Source organism: Episyrphus balteatus, chromosome 4 (assembly GCF_945859705.1).
Source record: "Episyrphus balteatus chromosome 4, idEpiBalt1.1, whole genome shotgun sequence".
NCBI lineage: Eukaryota > Metazoa > Arthropoda > Insecta > Diptera > Syrphidae > Episyrphus > Episyrphus balteatus.
The window spans coordinates 61229826-61248790 of NC_079137.1; the positions used below are offsets into that span (position 1 = coordinate 61229826).

An 18965-nucleotide genomic window follows, 5' to 3' on the forward strand; every position below is an offset into this window, starting at 1 on the left:
AATTATTACATAATGTCGTCATCGTCAAGAAAAACAAAAAAAAAAGAGTGTGTGTACACATGTACACGCGACTGAAGTTATACTTCTCATTCAGTTTTATGTAAATGAATTTCATTTGATATTTTTAATTTCTATTATTAAGTAATTAATCCCCACTTATTTTTTTTACATTTTTATCAAGTGAACAATAAATTAATTCTTTCATCCTCCTTGCGTCCATGTAGTTTTCAATTTATTCTGTGAAATTTACACATGTTGTGCGGTTCAGAACGTACGGTATACGCTTAACGACTTTTTTCAAAATTCCGAGAAAATCGGTTTTGAAAGTTAGGGTACATTTTTTTTTTCGAAAAATCCCCGAATCTTTAAACGCTCCTGGAAGCTAAACCGCTTTAGAGCAATTTTTGGGAGTGATGCCAAATGATAGCTTGTGTCATGGGCCTACGCTTTGCACATTATCAGATTTTTAAAAAATCGCCTTCCATGTTAAACCACCACATCATGCCTTTTTTTTCAGAATCGCGCCTATTTTTTTTACTTTTAAGTTCTCCCGGTTTGAGAACGCGTGGACCTACAGGAATGAGAGTTGTACCCAAATGTAGGTTAGAGTCCCCGCTATCTTTTGGCATCAAAAATTTTATTCATTTTCTTCAAAATTCCACGATATAGGCGTTGGAAGTTGGGGGCGCGAAAAAACTTCTGGGAGCTGAACGCTTTGATCTAGAGACAGTGGAGTGGTGCCATATGAAAGCTTATATTCTCAGCTACCCGATTGTGGTATAATCCGGTTTTTCGATTTTTTTCAAAATTCCGAGAAAATCGCGTTTGAAAGTTGGGGTAAAATTTTTTTCGAAAAATCCCCGAATCTTTGAACGCTCCTGGAAGCTAAACCGCTTGAGAGCAATTCTTGGGAGTGATGCCAAATGTTCGCTTGTGTCATGGGCCTACGCTTTACACATTATCAGATTTTTAAAAAATCGCCTTCCATGTTAAACCGCCACATCATGCCTATTTTTTCAGAATCGTGCCTATTTTTTTTACTTTTAAGTTCTCCCGGTTTGAGAACGCGTGGACCTACAGGAATGGGAGTTGTACCCAAATGTAGGTTAGAGTCCCCGCTATCTTTTGGCATCAAAAATTTTATTCATTTTCTTCAAAATTCCACGATATAGGCGTTGGAAGTTGGGGGCGCGAAAAAACTTCTGGGAGCTGAACGCTTTGATCTAGAGACAGTGGAGTGGTGCCATATGAAAGCTTATATTCTCAGCTACCCGATTGTGGTATAATCCGGTTTTTCGATTTTTTTCAAAATTCCGAGAAAATCGCGTTTGAAAGTTGGGGTAAAATTTTTTTCGAAAAATCCCCGAATCTTTGAATGCTCCTGGAAGCTAAACCGCTTGAGAGCAATTTTTGGGAGTGATACCCAATGATAGCTTGTGTCATGGGCCTACGCTTTGCACATTCTCAGATTTTTAAAAAATCATCTTCCATGTTAAACCGCCACATCATACCTATTTTTTCAGAATCGGGCTTAACTTTTTTTTTACCTTTAAGTTCACCCGGTTTGAGAACGCGTGCACCTACAGGAATGGGAGTTGTACCCAAATGTAGGTTAGAGTCCTCGCTACCTTTTGGCATCAAAAAATTTTTTTCATTTTTTTCAAAATTCCGAGATATAGGCTTTGGAAGTTGGGGCGCTCACTTTCAGCTCAGCTCACTTTCAGCTCAGCTCAAATGAGCTAAGCTATGGTACCTAGCTCAAATTTGAGCTGAGCTGTGAGCTGAGCTGAAATGTGAGCTTTTTGCAACCCTGGCAACTTGCCACATGGAAATTACCACATGCAACTTGCCACACGCAACTTGCCACATACAACTTGCCACATGCAACTTGCCACATACGACTTGCCACATGCAACTTGCCACATGAAACATGTAACTTGCAACGTGTTGTGTGTTTTATGTTTGCCGTACTGCGGCGTACTGCATTTTTAAATACTAAAGTACTGCCTACTCTAAAGGTGAAACGACAGCCCTGCTACCCAGGGTGATCGCGTCATAATCCCTTTGACATTCTTGTCAAAAAGTAAATTTTCATACCCACCCTCCCATAAGAAGTATAACTTCAAAAAAAATTGAAAATAAGTTGAATTGTTTATAAATAACAAAAAAAAAAATATTGTATTTTATGTTAAACTTATAGTTAATTTTTAGTTATGGTTATAAACTGCTTACGATGTAAGGTTAAATTTTTGAAATTGTAAATGATCAAATTAGGATAAATTCAAAAGGTGTACCTAAACCACACCTGTGTTGAAAAAAATTGTTTTTTTTTTTTTTTTTGTTAATGATTTCTATTTTTATTTTTTTTATTCTCAAAGAATATTTTAATTTTATCTGGAAACTATTTTAAATCTCATTCATATAACGGCATGAAAGAGAAGTTACCGTTAGAGTATATTCGAGGAGGCAATGCAATTTTTCGCTAAAACAACTCTAAAGATATCCATTCAATTTGGCAAACCAAAACTTTAAGCAATTTTAATAAAACTGGGGGTTTTAATAAATTAATATTATCTTCTATCAGGAACTATAAAAAAATCAAAAATGGGTAAAAATTTGACGAAGCTAGAATTTTTTCAATGGGTGAAGGTCGAAAAAACCCTTTTTTGACCCTAACTCCAGATTTTGGTTGTGTTAGGGACTTTTTAAATACATTTTCGTAATCAGTGCGACTAGCTCTACAAAACGTGATAGGTCTCCGCTCGCATAATATTTTGAGTGTTGCACAGTGTAATGGAATATGGCATTTCAGGTTTTTGAAAACAAAATCTGTCGGTATGTTGGTTTATCCCGTACAAAATTTTTAATGCATACTTAATTATATATTTTAAATTGTTAACTAATATTATTATGTAGGTGATTTAAACTACAAGAGCATATACCTGCGACACATTCGTGCATTTTATCTAAACAGCAGTTGAGGAGCTTCTTTGCTAGTTTTCAAAGTACTTCATAGAGGGATAAGTAAAATGTATGGTTGCAAAATGTCAATAAAAGTATAAAAGTGCCAATATTTTCTTTCATGTTAGAATTAATAATCAACCGTGTCATAATTCCCACGAGGCAGTAAATTTTTGTTCGAAGTTTTCTCATGAATCGGTTGCGGTCGACTATGACATCAAAAACGACAATTGGCTAGTAAAGAACAAATTACTTTCAAATAACATTTGAGAAAAAATTAAGGTATCATGTTTTGACCAAATATTTAATCAAATAAGTAGATATATGGTCAAAAAAGTTCGAGTGGTTTAATTTTATTGGCCATTCGAAAAAATAGTTATTGAAAAAAAAACACGTATACGCCACAGTGACCATTATAGAATATATTTTTAAAATTGATTTTAAACTGCCTATAGTCTTTTTTCACTTCACACTTGCTACATGTTTTACAACAAACCTTAAAAAAAAACACTTGTATTTATTTTACTAATTAATTTGATTATAAAAAAGTTGAATAAATAAGCTTTAATTTAATTGAAGCTTTAATTTAATTCTTAACAAGACAATTTTGTCCTGGAGTACAAAAACAACAAAATCTATTGAATTGAGATTGACAGGAGGCTTGTTAACTCTACAGTTCCAAGGAATAAACATCTTTATCGTAATTTAAACTTCTTTCACTTAAGAATACGTTTTTTAAACATCTATAGATTTTAGATAAAAATTCCTCTAGTTTAGTGTTTTTCTGCAACTCAATCCCTGTTTGGGTATTTTTGATTTAATTTGCAAAACAAAAAAAAAAACAAAAAACATGTGTTTACTTGGGTAATATGAGTTTAAAACGAAAACTGAGTAACTACTGAGTTGTAGAAAAACACGGCTAGGAATAAAGTTTAAACTTTTCTGCTCAACAAAAACAAATCATGGGAACAAAAAAAACGGGGTTGAAAACAAGAAGAATTAAATCTTTGATAGCTGCTGCTTTAAAAAACATTTTCACTTCTTGACAAATAATTGTCATTATTAATCGAAATTTCGAAACGAATTTTTTCACAAGGTAAAATTTGATAAAATGTTGCGTAAAGTCAATAAAATTTTACTGTGGTTTCCAAGAATTTATTTTTAAAGCCAACTCTTTTGAGTTACCATACCTTGTATTCCAATCCTAGTCCATTCATCATTATTTACCTTTACATTTTTCACATAGAAAATGAAGGAAGTTGGTTAAAAGTTATAACCTGGGCAGGGATTTTTATACCCTTAAAAACGAAAAATATGTCCTTAAAATATGCTTAATGCACATAATTTTTTTCAATACTAATTTTTGGTTACTACATTATATTCACAATTTATATTATCAACATAAATCTCCATATCAATGGCATTTAACAAATAATTTTGAAGGCGAACCATTCCCGAACCATACTTTAGATTTTTTTCAGCGCAAAAAAAGCATACATAGTAAAATATTCAAAAAAAAATATGCACTAACGATTAAATGCCATTTCAACGGAAATTTAGGTATGATAATAACTTCTCATGTTTCTTATGCGTCTTTCAGAGAAATTATGCATTTGCATGGAAATCGTAAATCTGGTTATAATATAAAAAAAAAACCAAAAAGTCTTAAATTGACGGATTTTGCGGTTGAAAAACAAAGTTTTTTTCTTCCCCCATTTTTGTTTTTATTTGTTCATTCACTTATATGTGAAAGTCAAAATTTTGAATCAAAAATAATATATTTTTAATAAAGGCAGTAAAATTGATTAATGGCGTTTTCGATTGGCCGTCCGGAATCGTCCGGAAGCGTTCAGAAGTCTTCTGAAAGTGTTTTATTCGCACGAAAATGACAGCTAGAACGCTTCTCAGAAGAGAAATTCTCTTTTCGATTTGAATTCAGAATCCACTCAAGAAGCACTAATACATGGATATTTAAAAATCAAAACAATCACTCAATCAGTTTTTTTGGTTTTTGATTCAAAATTTTAGAAATTGTTTTCTGAAATAAGTCTTTTAATTTATTTTCAAACAAATAAAAAAAAATAAACGCATTTTATATTTATTTAAAATATTTTTCAGACCAACTATCCCATTAATTTGTTGAATAGACTATTTTTGAAAATTATTTTATAATATTTCGTTTGAAAGAAAAAAAAATTAATTTATATTTGACATTTGTAATTTTACAGAAAAACTAACACAATCACGAAAAAATAGAATTGAGTAGAAGCGATTTGACCTGTTCCATTCGATTTCAGAATGAGTTAATCCTTGAGTGAAACCAATCGAAAACGACATAAGATTAATGTCGTTTTCGATTGGTTTCACTCAATAATTCACTCATTCTGAAATCGAATGGAACAGGTCAAGTCCCTTCCACTCAATTCTGTTTTTTGTTTTTTGTTTGTGAAATTTCAAATGTCAAATATTGAAATTATTTTTTTTTTTTTCAAACGAAAAAATTATAAAAATTATAAATCTGAAGACGACGGGAGAAGAAAATGATATACAAAATTATTCCACTGCATTAAGGTACCCATTTAAATCTTATTATTAATTTTAATTTTACTTTAATTTTAATTTTTGAATGACAACAAAAAAAGAATGATTGAGTATTTTTTTGTTGACATTTTAGTTTTCATGTATTAGTGCTTCTGATTTTAAATCGAGAAGAGAATTTCTCTTCTGAGAAGCGTTCTGTCTGTCAGTTTTGTGCTTATAAAACACTTTCAGAAGGATTCTGAATCATTCCGGACGCTTCCAGAGAGCCAATCGAAAACGCCATAAATCTTAGATGCCCTAAATTTTTTTTTATAGAAAAATTATTTCAATTTCAAAGTCCTCAAATCTAAAAATAAATGAAGAAGGAACGTTATTTTTACATTATTATCTCATAATCTCGAGCTGCTGATAAAAGTGAGATAAGATTAGAAATCAACAATCTTAAAATATTATTAAGAAAGAAACCACAATCGTTTCAGAAAATTTTGATTTCGTTTCAGCAGCTTATTAGGGTCAACAACTCGAAAACTATTATACAGGAAGAATATCATACTTCTAAAAAAGCTTTCTTTCTGTTAAAAGTTTTTGATTTCATTCAAATGCAAACTAATAATTCAATAATTTCTGACAGTTTTGCATTTCAACTTGGATTTTCATACGTAATTATAAAAGTGTAAGCGAAGTTTGAAAACTAATTGTGCCAGTTACTTATCGACTTCCTAGATTTAAAAAAAAAAACATTGAAATATGAGATTATTTATGTTTTACGTATTCAGTATTTAGTGGAGTAACTAAAGCTCAAAAATTGGCAATATTAGGGAACCCGGCCGAACAGCTTAGATTTTGATGATCTTTTTTTTCAAACGTCGGTAATTTTTTTTTCAAAAATTTTTCTTAAATTTCATAAATTAATTGATGCCAAAAGATTGTCTAGGAAATTCAAGGAAAAAACATATATGGGAGTGAGGGACAATCTTAGATTGTTCAAGCGATAGATGCAATTTTCTTATTAATTGACTTCAAACACAAAAAAAAATATTTGAACACAACGGCAACACCTACAATATTCAAATATACATTTTTTAAAAGCTAGAAGCTTAGTCATATATGTAAAATTAAAATTAAGTTAATTGAATGAACGGCTTTTGAAAGAATGGTAATTGAACTCAGATTTTTGAAAAAAAAAATTATTGAACAAATTTTAACATGTCGTTTTTTAAACTTGGTCGTAATATAAAATGCATTTATTTTCAATTTTTTTTGGTCGCATTTATTATGATTTCAAATTATAAAAGGAAATGTCAATATGTATTACGGTTTATGAAAAAAATTAAAAAGTATTTCATTTTCGAAGAACTTTTTTTAATAAAAGTTTTGAAAAAAAATGTAACTTATTTTTTTTTTAAAGTTCAACATCTAAACAAAAAATTATTTTTTATTCATTTAATAACCCTTACTGTTGAAAGTTAAATAGCAAAAATTTAAAGTTCCTATTAACCACAGGCCTTGAGAAAATTAATTATTTCAATGCAAAAATTCAGTTTTAATAAAAAAAAAACATTGAAATTGAAGTAATTTTTCATTTTTTTTTTTCAAAAGTGTGATATATTTTACCTTTTTTGCTTCGAAATTCAACTGATAATATTTATGGCCAAAAATTTTTTTAAATAAATTTTTATTTTATTAGAAAAAGTTTGGAAAAAAGTCATTTTAAATTTTCCTAATAACATTTTTTTTTTTTAATTCTGAGTTTGAGGACCATTTTTTCAAAAAGTCTTAGTTAAATTTAGTGGATTTAAATTTAAGGGATAAGAATGAGCTTCTGGCTTTTTAAAAATGTATTTTAAAATATTGTAGGTGTTGCCGTTGTTTTCAAAATATTTTTTTTGTGTTTGAGGTCAGAATGTTAGAAAATTGCATTTATCGCTTAAACGATGAAAGATTGTCCCTTACTGCCTTTTATATATTTTCCTTAAATTACCTAGAGAATCTTTTGCTATCATTTGTTTTATGAAATTTAAGCAAAAAAAATGGTTTTGTTAAAAAAAAAATTAATTTTAATTTTAAAAAACAATACGGCAACACCGGCAATTTTTAATCTATAGACTTTAAAGTATTTTTAATTACCTACGTTTGAAAAAAAAATCGTCAAAATCAGAGCTGTTCGGCCGGGTTCCCTAATAATTTGCTTTAGTTACTCTACTAATTCAATTCAATATAAAAAAAAACCTACACAATGAATTATTTTTATTTTGTTAAAAAAAATCCTTGTTAAATGAAAAAATTAACAACAAATTTAATTTCACAAACTAAGTTGCAATAAATAATAAATTTAAAATAAACTCTGAGTTTAATTATATTATAGCAAATAAGATTTAAAACAAAAAGATATAGAATCGATATATAAAACAAAAATAAAACTAGTATTATTTTAAAATAATTTCCATTAAAATTATAAGAGTATATTAACTTAATGTACACAGAGATTAGGTAAGAAAATTGTAAAAAAATAAATACAATCTAAAAAAGAAAAAAAAAATACTTAAAATGATTAAATAAAAAGTAAATAGTACTTAAATGAAAAAAAAAAAAAAACCATTCACACAAATTGATATATGCTTGACTTCACATTTTAACGCGCTCATTTAATTTTTTTCAACACCAAATGAGTAGGATACTCTTGATGGTCTACCATCGAATAACAGGATGAGCAAAGAAGTGGCGGTAACAGCATAAAAATGTGATTGATATCCATTGAGTGTAGAGTGGAGAAACACTCTGTGCATTTGGATGCAATAGAGAGAAACCAAAAACCATCATCAAAATAAATCATTAAATTAATCTGCCCCAGAGGATATATAATATTCCCCATCATCATAACATAACCATCATCAGGTTGTGATGATGAAAATGGCAATTTGCAAATTAATTAGTGCAAAATATTTTTTTTTTTTTTGCGATGCGAGCAAGTAAATATACCTAACGAGCGAATTGCAAATCTCTGGAGGTGAAACCTCAACACCACTTCAGTGTTTTCAAGTGTCACTACTCTGAGGCTGAGGCTTGTGGTGGGTGGGTTTGGTTAGGTTCGGAGATTGAGAGGGTCGTTGTCGACGTCGTCGTCGATAAACGTGACGCTGTTAGTGGAAGTTGTAATATGGTTGTTTTTGGGTAGAATAGGATCTCTAGCGGTGCAATTAGAGGGTTTAATTAATCGAAATGCAACGATGATTGCTTTGCCTGAAACTGAAAGGTTCCCTATTTTCTTTTTTTTTTGTAAGTTGCTTTATGACTTTGTTTGGAAGGGGGTCTCTTTAAACCTCTTTAGATAAATACGGATTGTTAACTTTGGTAATGACGATGTTAAGCGGTAATTTTTTTGTAATTAGTTTAAATTGAACCCTTCAGGAGGATTGGCTACTCATTATTTTTTTATAAAATGGGATTTTTTAAGCTACTTTTAAAGCAAGTTTGGAATAAGTTTGATTTCTTTTATTAATCTAAAAACGTTAATGTTAAAAGATCTCAAATGTTTACTCATGAAACTAGAAGTTTGGTTTCCTTTAAAGTGTCTTATATTCTCTTAACGTTTTCATTCAAATGCGTAGAGTTCATTGGTCAGATTTAAGAAATTGTTTTGAATAAAAAGTAATATATTTTTAATAATTTAATAAATTTAAAAGTTTATATTGGTTTTTCAACAATTTGTCAAAGAAAGATGGTTTCAAAAAGTTAGCATTAATTTTTTCCCGCAACACTGTTTTCTTTTTCTACAATACATCGAGCAACATTTAAGTCATTTGCGGTGTCGATTTCTAAAGAGTCTCTTGGTGAAATAACTACATTGCTGCATCTAAAAAAATAGAAAAAGGTTTAAATTTTTGATTTGTTAAAAAATATTCATTAATCACTTACCTATCACTTTGAAAGACATTTTGTTCAATAAGATCACGATTGGCAAAATAAAACATTCCAGTTTCAACTAATTCACCAGACCAATCTTGACGGCGTGGTCGATTTTTTGGATCAAAATTCAATGGAACAAGACTTCCATCAGCATTTAGTGACCAACGTAGTTTAAAACTCCTTTTAAGTTTGAATAAAAATAAAAATATATTTTAGAAGAGAATAAAGAATCAATATATGAATATGAGTTACCTGGTTGTAGCAAAGACGCATTCAGATGTTTTGAAGAGTTCAAATGCTTTTATTACATAGTCAAGTTTCAAAAACACAGATGTGCATTGAAAGAGGGCAAGTTTTTTAATGTATTTGTGTTTTTGCATGAACTCACGAGTAGAGTCGATTGAAGTGGTGTAATCTTTGGAAACACTTTCAGGACGGATATGGACAAGGGCACCATCTGAAATTAAAAAAAAAAAAAAAACAATTACATATATGAATTACAAGGTTTAATTAATATTGTTCTTTCAAAGTTACCTTTGTATGATTTATGTTTATGATTTCTTTATTGAGATTTTTTGATCAATATAATACAGTAAAGAAGAAGAATTCCTATAAAGTTGAATGCATGAGACACAATAACACATACCTACCATTTTTATAAGGCTTTTTAAAAATATGACAAATTCAAACAACGAAGGGGATGGAATAGAACCTTTAAGCAGTAAGGAGCTTTTGTAACAATTTGAAACCCTTATAATGTTATATGAAATGGTTAAGTAACCTAAAATAAGTATAAGTATAAAAATATTAAGTACATGGAACAAATTTATTAGAGATTCCAATATTTTAAAAACTCGACCCTCCAATATCGAAACCTAATGAGAGCCATTATTCTTTGGATCTGTTGAATTCCTGAGACATCTTCTATTAACTAGTATTGAGCACGAAATCAATGCGATTACCATAGGTATACTCTGGTAGCAAGGCTGTGAAGTGGAAAATCTTTGATAATCGTTTTATTCTACTCATAAGTAGTCTAGCGACTCCAAGGAAATGCGTCTAATATAGGGCATTATTATAACCCGTGAGATAAAGGTTCAACCCAAGTACAACTATTTGCCATACAGTAATTTCTTAATATTGCTATTAGAAAACTACGGCGTTGGCTAATGTGCCAAAGTCAATTTTAATACACTGAATCGTTTATAAATAGAACCAATATGACCACGTTCAGTAAACAATAAGGACTAAATATTTAAAAAAACACCATTTTATGAACGGAGGTTCAGTAAGACGTGTGAGACGAGGAGATTTTTCTGACTAACTTTTTCAGTCAACTTTCTAATTAAATTGTCTTTTTTTAACATCTAAACAACTCAGAGAACCGAAACTTCTCTAACTAAATTTGCATACAAATACTACAAATTGAGAGCCGGTCCATATCAATTTTAAAAGTAGATCCATTTATAATGACGGCATATGCGTTAATCTGGAGCAATAACAATGCAGTTTTATTTTATGATTATGGAACCAAAAAAAAAAAAAATTAGAGTTTTCAGATAATTTATAGAATACCCAAACAAATATATTCCCTGCAGGCCATCTGAACTTAAGTTCTGAATTCTTAAAGCCTGTGATAGGTCAGATGTAATAAAAAATTATTTCATATTTGGTTCTTGTTCTAACTAATGTCGAATTCTTTTCAAAAATAAATCGAATTTAAATCAACCTTGAATCTTACACGTGTCGTAAATAATTTGCCGAGCATGGCTTTCAAATGGATTTTTTTAAAGGAATTCGACATCATCACAGCTTCAAAAATTTAAAATTTACAAAACTTTAAACCTTAATCTGTTTCTCTTAGTAAATAGATGGAGAAGCGTTGTATTAAATTAAGGCATCTATATATTTTTTTAAATCTTCAATCAGACGTGGAAGTAATTTATATTTTTGTATGAACATTCCCTGCATATGCAGGGAAATTACGTACAAAATTTATTAACGCGGACATCCAAGCATTTTAGCGGAGGTAAAGCATTCCATAATTGCTGTACGACCGAATTTGGGCTCAAGGTAAAACTTCTCTTCATTCCTAGCGAGGCAAGTGTTACGGTTAAAATGTGTATGGGAAAGGAAGCAACTAGCTACTTTACTAGAACACTGGTAATAAAAAAGAAATAGGCAAGTGACATTTCGACGATGCTCGAGAGCATAGGACGGAGGCTCTATAATTTGAAGCCAAATCAGAAGGGTGCAAATTTGTCTGCGCCTTTGACGAAAACCTTAGCAATTAGCACCATTTTCGGCAAGTTGAAATATGTACCAACACAAATTTTCGCTAACACACAATACACACCAAGTATTGACAACTTTTTGGTTTCATTAATGCATACACCATTCGTGGATAATGTCAATGGGGTTGCGTTGAATTTTCGGCTAGTGAGTTCCAACTTGCTAGTATTTTGTGGTATCACAATGGATCCATAAGGGTCTAAGTGTTCCTGTCCAGATCCTCAGAAGAAAACTTCCTTGACTTTCCAAGAGATGCAATGGTCACAAATTATAACTTTGTGAAAAACTACAATATACATCTCAGTAGTAAAAAAGATAGGGTAGGTGAATCTATCAACTACTCTTTTAAAGAAAATACCATCAAATGGTACACAGACGGGTCGAGAACAGCGGAAGGTACAGGGGGCAGGCGTCTTTGGGTCTAGTACCAAACTCTCCGTACCTGTGGGTCAATCCCCAAGTATCTTTCAAGCTGAGGTAAATGCCATTGTCAAATGTGCAGACCTCGAATTAAATCACCGGAATAAAAACATTGCCATTATGTCTGATAGTCAAGCTGCCCTAAAAGCACTTAAATCCTATGAAATCAACTCCAAGCTAGTATTGGAGTGTATAGGAAAACTTAACGAACTTGGCAAAATAAACAAAGTCACTCTCCACTGGGTACCTGGGCACGTTGGTGTCCAGGGTAACGAGGAGGCGGACTCCTTAGCAAAAACGGGAGCAAATTCCCCTTTAATGGGACCCGAACCGTATTGTAGAATAGGAGAAAATGTCATAAAAAATAAAATAAAATAAAACTAGACGAGGAGTCCAGGAGAGCAAAAAATTGGTCATAACTATCAAAACTGAGACAAGCGAAAATGCTCCTCGGGAACTACAACCGAGAGCGTTTTAAATCATGTATCAGTCTAAGTAGATTCTGTAGCGAAAAAGAAGAAACACCAGATCACATCCTGGGTAGTTGCAATGCACTAATACACCAAAGATTTAAACACATGGGTCGCTACTAAGTCGAAGAGGATAAATTGCACTCTTTGAAAATAGCCCAAATAATCAATTTCATGAAAGGAATTAGGTTAGAGGAGGAGCTACATATAAAATGAGGTACTAACTCATTTAGCTTAAAAGTGGGTACAATAGATCTTACAGGTCGCAGTACATCTTACACCCCAAATATCTGCTACCTAACCTGCGTTGAATTTCAACGACAAAAGATAACATCGGGTTTTCGAAGTATTAAATTCGATTTTTGTATACTTATCATCGGAACCTGTTTTTATAAAAGCTGTACTACCGGTCATTTACCTTTTCTTGCTGGGTATCAATTTTTTTTTTAGTTTTTACAAAAAAAAAAATAATAAAAAGATGGAAAAAATAACCATTGTACCAGTACCTACATAAAATTAGTAAAATTATAGCTGGTATGCGTTTGTCAGAAAGCTAGGAAACGCAAATCTTATCTCGGAAAACATGTTTTAATATGTATTTCTTTCAGTGTAAATTTTGTATAGGTCGTTTCAAATCAAAAGTCCCATGGAAAATTGAGCAAAAATAAAAAAAAACTCATTCGCTTACTGGAAGGAAGCATTTATGAGGCAGCTGAACTTTTTCTAAAACTACAATAAAATAATAAAGAACAGTTCTTGATATCCCTATTTTAATTAATTGATCCGTCTGTGAGATTCACTGGGTTAGCCTCAGAAAGCGGAGGCAAGTCTCCCGGGCTTGCATCACTCCATTTCCGCGGACAATACAAAAAAACATACAATTATTTAATTATTTATCATTTGAAGGTAGTTGGGGTAACTTTGCCGAAGATATTGTTATAGGACTAGGTGAAGATGGACCAGAAATGTCCAGTTTATATGATAGCAATTCATAACTTAAAATTCTATTCACATCTTTTCATTTGTTTAATTGGGCAGTAAATATCTTATTTTTATTTTTCAATTATTTTGGAGTCGTCACCATAGAAATCATTAATAAACAAATTCAGAATTTTCGTTTGTTTATTTTTTTCTCTAGCATTTCTTTCATTCAAACAAGCATGATTTGTTGTTATTTTTGAGTTGATTTGTCGCAATGAGCCAATAAAATTGAGTTTTTTGTTTATTTGTTCTCAATTTTATTGGAAGGGAGAAAATAAACTCTGAGTCAGGACTTTTGATTTGAAACGACCTATAGCTCTAAACTGAAGGCTATTTAAAAAATTTAAAATATCTTTTTTTTTTTAAATTGAAATTATTTTTTTTGATTCTTTCATCGAGCCATAGCTCACAAACTGATACATATTCGCATTTTGATTATTGGAGTAAAAACAAAAAGTTCATGTCGCAGTATTCCGATTAGAAAACTACAACTACGAAACACGTTCGTCTCGTAATCCAGCTAAAGTAAAGAAAACGATATACTAACATCATTTTTAAAAGGCCGAATCGCTTAATGATAACAATAACTTTGATTCTCCAAATTTGTCTACAGATTATTAATTCATAAAAAATGCTTTATGGTTCAACCTTCAACTAGCCAAAAAGCTTTACTAACCAATTTACCTTAGCTATAAATACGTTAAGAATAATAACTATAAGTCTATAAACAGATGCGATATTTAAAAAATTTGTCATGTTTCCGGAAGACGCTGCCCTTTGAACAAAGGGCTGCCAAAACATTTGGAATTTTGCCAAACGTCTTACATTCAATATATTTTAAAAGAAATTTATTTAGTTGATAAATTGTAACAATTTTATTTTCTTTGGCTTAATTAATTTGTAACTAGGAAATGGCATTGCGATCATTTTTAACAAAAATTGGTGTAAAAATAGCTTAATTTTATCATAAACAATTTTACATTCATACAAAAAACATTCAAAGTTACTCATTATTGAAATGACTTCAACTTGGAGCCCTCGATGTGATTAAATTGGGAATAATGCTATAGCTTCTTTATCCTACATTACAATCGAATAAACATCAAACAGATTCCATTTGCTTTCTCAATTCCTCCTGATAATCGAAATCAGGAAAAATAATTGAAATTTCACGCGATGCCGATTCCAGACTATCCGACCCGTGACAAGCATTTCGGGTGTCAGACAATCCATAGAGAGATCGTATTGAATCGGGACTTGAGTAAATGGCTTTGTGGACTTTGGTGGGACCCAAAATAGTTCTCCACTTGGCAATGCTATCTTTCGATGCTAAAACAAACGCAATCGATGGACCACTAAAGAAATATAATAACGAACCAATAACTAACACTACATTTAACAATAATATTTTATTTACCTGCCCATAAAAGTGACTAGACGATTGTAAAAGAATTTTCCTTGATGTTCTTCGTAGAATCTGCTGGCAAGTTGTTTCGTAACTACAACTTCTTTGGTTTGCAGAACTGAGAAGTTGTTTTTGATGATTTCCGTGACATATTGAAGGGCAACAATATTTTTTACAGCATGGGGTTTTATTAAAGCAAATGTTATTTCCATTATTTCTTACAATTTAACAAGTTATATTTATTTAAAAAAAAAAATACTAATTTATAATTTTTATTTCTAGTTTGGAAGTTTTGTTTTTTGTTGGTTAAATGTCAAACATATGTAAAATGACAGCTGTCACAAGAAAGATCTGTTTGATGCAAAAATTCTGAAGCAACTGACATTTCGGAGTTGAGAAATTCGGAGTAAGTCTAATGGCAAGTTCGCATTGCATTGATTTTTTTTTTTAACAAAATAAATGATAGCAAATTATTAAAATCGGTCAAATTTTTAACAGAGCGAAAAATTTATCAGATAAAAAGATATTTGCTAAATAATTTACTAAGAGCTTGTTTTCACTAGAGCCCAAATGAGTTACTTGAGCAAATTATCTCATTTCGAATGTAAAATTATATTAAAAATGTGTAGAGAATGAAAACAGTTTTATTTATCTAAAACAATGGAGCACATACGGGTATTTGCCAGTTTTACGCCGACGAAATTATTTTTCCTGTTTTCATCGACAAGTGAAAAACTTGTATTTAGTGCTTGAATTAAATATTTTAACTGTTGATTTCAATGAAAACATTTTTCTTCCAAAACCAAAAGTGTCAAGAATGGACCCAAATGGTCTATTAAAACGCTTATAAATGGAGTTTTATTAGCTGCGTTCCTTTGGAAATATTTATCTACTTTTTAGTACTTAAAACTACTTTGATCTACTTTGCTATACTGAAAAAGTAGTTCAAAGCAGCTTTAAGTACTAAAAAGTAGATAAATATTTCCAAAGGAACGCAGCTATTAATGGTATCGCCAAGATTAAGGTCTTAAAATTTAGGAAAAAATATAAGGAATCAGGTTGTGTAATTCAAGAAGTTGAATCCTAAAAAAAAACTAAAAATATGGAGGATGCATATTAAATAAAAACATTCTATATCCACTTCAAAAAAAAAAATTACTTACTGTCGCTAAATTATAAGAAAAAATAATTTTTTCTTAGGGCTGGAAACTTTGAACTCTAGACCACTGCTGTTAGTCACCTGGAGTGATAATTAGTTTTAAAACTATAAGAAAATGCTAAGCAAGTTATCTACTTTTAGTAGGATGTTAATTTTTTACGTTTGGATCAGTTAAAAATTTTCTCTTTTGTCCGCCTAAATTGATTAAATACTCCTATGTACACTCTGGGTAAACCTGGTAAAATGGGAAATGTGGTAAACGAACTGTTAAAACCATACAAAATTTTAGCTCTGTTCACTGACGCTGTGCTGAACTGTTCTAGGCAGAAAAGTACATCTTTTTGCTGTTCATTGAGATTTTTTCTGTGCTGAACTGTTCTAGTTTACTGTTCATTGACAAAACTAGAACAGTTTAGAACAGGATTTTCTGTTCTTGCTTTTGAGTGAGATCAGGTTAGAACAGATTCGTGAGAAGTGTCAAAATCAAAGATGTCATTTTTTGTTTTTGTTTTGATTTAATTGTGCGAATATTTAAAAACTAAAAACACTTTTTTATAATATTTTTCGCAGTTAAAACACAAAAAAATAGAAAAAATTAACGAAAAAAGATAAACAAAAAATTCATATAATTTACAATGTGTTTTTTTTTTTTTTATTTTGACAACTGACATTTAAATGACTGTTCTAACTTGTTCTGACGTTTCTCACGAAACTGTGCTGTCCTGTCCTGTTTTGATCTAGAAAAATCCTCGGTGAACACAACTTTTGACATGTTTACCACTTTACCACGTTTACCAGTGCCCATGCTCGTAACTTTTATCACTTGCGTTAAAATACATAATTTGAATGCCTTTAAAATCCATTAAATCTCATAAAATTAAAGAAAATTTCGTTCCAGATCATAATTTATTAATTCATAAATTCGTATTTGAAAGAAATTTTGCTTGATTTATGGAAGAAAATGGATTTTAAAGACGTTGAAAACGTTTATCACCAGTGATAAGGTTACAGAACCATTGATCGAATTATGGCATACGTACACTAGCGTATTGACGCTTTATGTCTCTATCTTTAACTTCTGATTTAATTGAGTGAGCAATAGCCAAAACGTGAACGTATTATCGTAATCGTTTGCCATAATTCTAAACCAGGTTTACGCAGAGTTTCGCCTATTTGCGGCAGTCTCCAGTTTCCGGCCACCTTTCGGAAAATCGTTATAACTAGAGATTTCGTAGGGTTTATTCCAAAATTTTGCTCTTTTGCTGTTCTCTTATATAGAACAGCATACGAGTGAAAATTTGGAATAAACCCTTTTAAAATCACTAGTTATAATGATTTTCCGAAAGGTGGCCGGTAGCTGGAGACGGCCGCAAAAACTGTACCCTATCCATTATTGAATGGAGTGGAGGAGGGTAAATATCTATATTTTCTTATAAAAAAAATGTAGGTATTAACTTGTCTGCCTCGGCCTTTTTAAAAGACAACATTTTGTGTCGTATTTTTGTAAACCCATTTTTTACAATCCGTATAAAAAAGTCTTCTTCACAACGCAAAGATAAAATTTTGTAAAAACAATAAAAATTAATTGAAATAAATAAAAATTTAGTTTGAAAAAATAGACAACAAAAAAAGATCCGTGAGGAAAAAGAAAGTGTAAAATAGATCGCAACCAAAAAACAGAACATGTTTTCTTTTAAAGAGATACGATAAGGACATTGCACACCCTAGGAACGGAGTCCATCGTAATAAAATAAAATAATTTACTTTAATGTGCTTTACAGCCATTCAAATTTCCCTTTTGATTTATGGGTATTCCGGGAACGCTTTTTTAGTTACATCAAATAGAATAAAATAGTAATAAAAACTTTTTTCTCCGAAACAAATTTATTTTTAGATGCGTGTCTATTATTTAATTGTTAAATAAGAAAAAAACCTTTAATTTAAAGTTGTTTTGATAAAAAAAAACTATTCCTATTACACAATTTTAGGCCTTATATCAGTGCAGTTCCAATTTAAGTCAAAAATAAAAAATTTCTTTTTAGGATTTCTATATTTTGGACACAAACACAAATACAAGAGTTTGATTGAGAACTTGGTATTAGTAACTTATCTGATTTAAATAAGCAAAACTGTACTCACACTTTGTTGCTTCGTTTTTAATTGCTTCTTCATCAGTCGAAACCCATATTTCCGGAAATAGTTTTGAAGCATTTATAGTTTGAATTGTTCTTCCTAATAAGGACACTCCATTAACTGGCATAAGATTCTTTTTCAGAATTCCTTTCGAACCACCTCGAGCCAAAATTAAAGCAATAACACTTGTTGAGTTTGTACATTCCAAACTATAAAAAATAACCACATTTATTAACTTGTTTCATTCAAAAATTTAAAACCAAATAAACTAAATGAATTACCAAGGTGTATTTTGCTTAGTATATGCAACTGATATTGTTAAAATTAAAATTGTACAAATTATAGTTAAACGTATTAAAATAGACATGATTATATTTTTCGAATTTTACTTTTGATACTGACTGATGTCTACGACAAGCGATTCAAGATTGTGATATCAAAATCACAAACTCAAGTCACAAGCTTAAACTATATCACACACCTTTCATTGACAAAACCTCATTCTTTAAGAACGAATGTACTTTGAATTCAATTAATCCTCACTTTATGATAACTTAATAAGTGAGGACAAATGAATACCATTTGTGTGTATTTTTCAAAAATAAATTGACAGTAATAAGATGCATGTTGATAGGTATTGTTGTAGGTTAAATGTGTAATGTATCAGTTTTGTTTGGGCAATTTTATTGTTATTATT

The 18965-nt window shown here is 30.7% G+C and overlaps 2 protein-coding genes across 2 annotated transcripts; both read right to left on the minus strand.

Annotated features, from left to right (window-relative positions):
- Positions 1–9136: 9136 nt before the first annotated feature.
- Positions 9137–18715, minus strand: LOC129919729 (N-acylneuraminate cytidylyltransferase A). Its single transcript, XM_056000710.1, has 5 exons — positions 18550–18715; positions 18275–18477; positions 9661–9865; positions 9418–9588; positions 9137–9355 (listed from the first exon to the last, which is right to left on the minus strand). Exons 1-5 carry the CDS (start codon positions 18633–18635, stop codon positions 9241–9243), a joined length of 780 nt encoding a protein of 259 aa, XP_055856685.1. The 5' UTR covers positions 18636–18715; the 3' UTR covers positions 9137–9240.
- Positions 14653–15304, minus strand: LOC129919730 (nucleoside diphosphate kinase 6). Its single transcript, XM_056000711.1, has 2 exons — positions 14989–15304; positions 14653–14926 (listed from the first exon to the last, which is right to left on the minus strand). The coding sequence occupies exons 1-2, from the start codon at positions 15186–15188 to the stop codon at positions 14674–14676; spliced, it is 453 nt and encodes a 150-aa protein (XP_055856686.1). The 5' UTR covers positions 15189–15304; the 3' UTR covers positions 14653–14673.
- Positions 18716–18965: the final 250 nt, after the last annotated feature.

What these genes read in the sequence shown, in the direction of transcription:
- LOC129919730 (XM_056000711.1), bottom strand. Translation starts at nt 15,188, where the DNA reads ATGGAAATAACATTTGCTTTAATAAAACCCCATGCTGTAAAAAATATT. An exon ending in CTAGTCACTTTTATGGGCAG is followed by an intron (nt 14,927 to 14,988) that starts GTAAATAAAATA and finishes ATATTTCTTTAG; the next exon opens with TGGTCCATCGATTGCGTTTG.
- LOC129919729 (XM_056000710.1), bottom strand. Translation starts at nt 18,635, where the DNA reads ATGTCTATTTTAATACGTTTAACTATAATTTGTACAATTTTAATTTTA. An exon ending in TAAAAACGAAGCAACAAAGT is followed by an intron (nt 9,866 to 18,274) that starts GTGAGTACAGTT and finishes TTTTAATTTCAG; the next exon opens with ATGGTGCCCTTGTCCATATC. An exon ending in AATGTCTTTCAAAGTGATAG is followed by an intron (nt 9,356 to 9,417) that starts GTAAGTGATTAA and finishes CTATTTTTTTAG; the next exon opens with ATGCAGCAATGTAGTTATTT.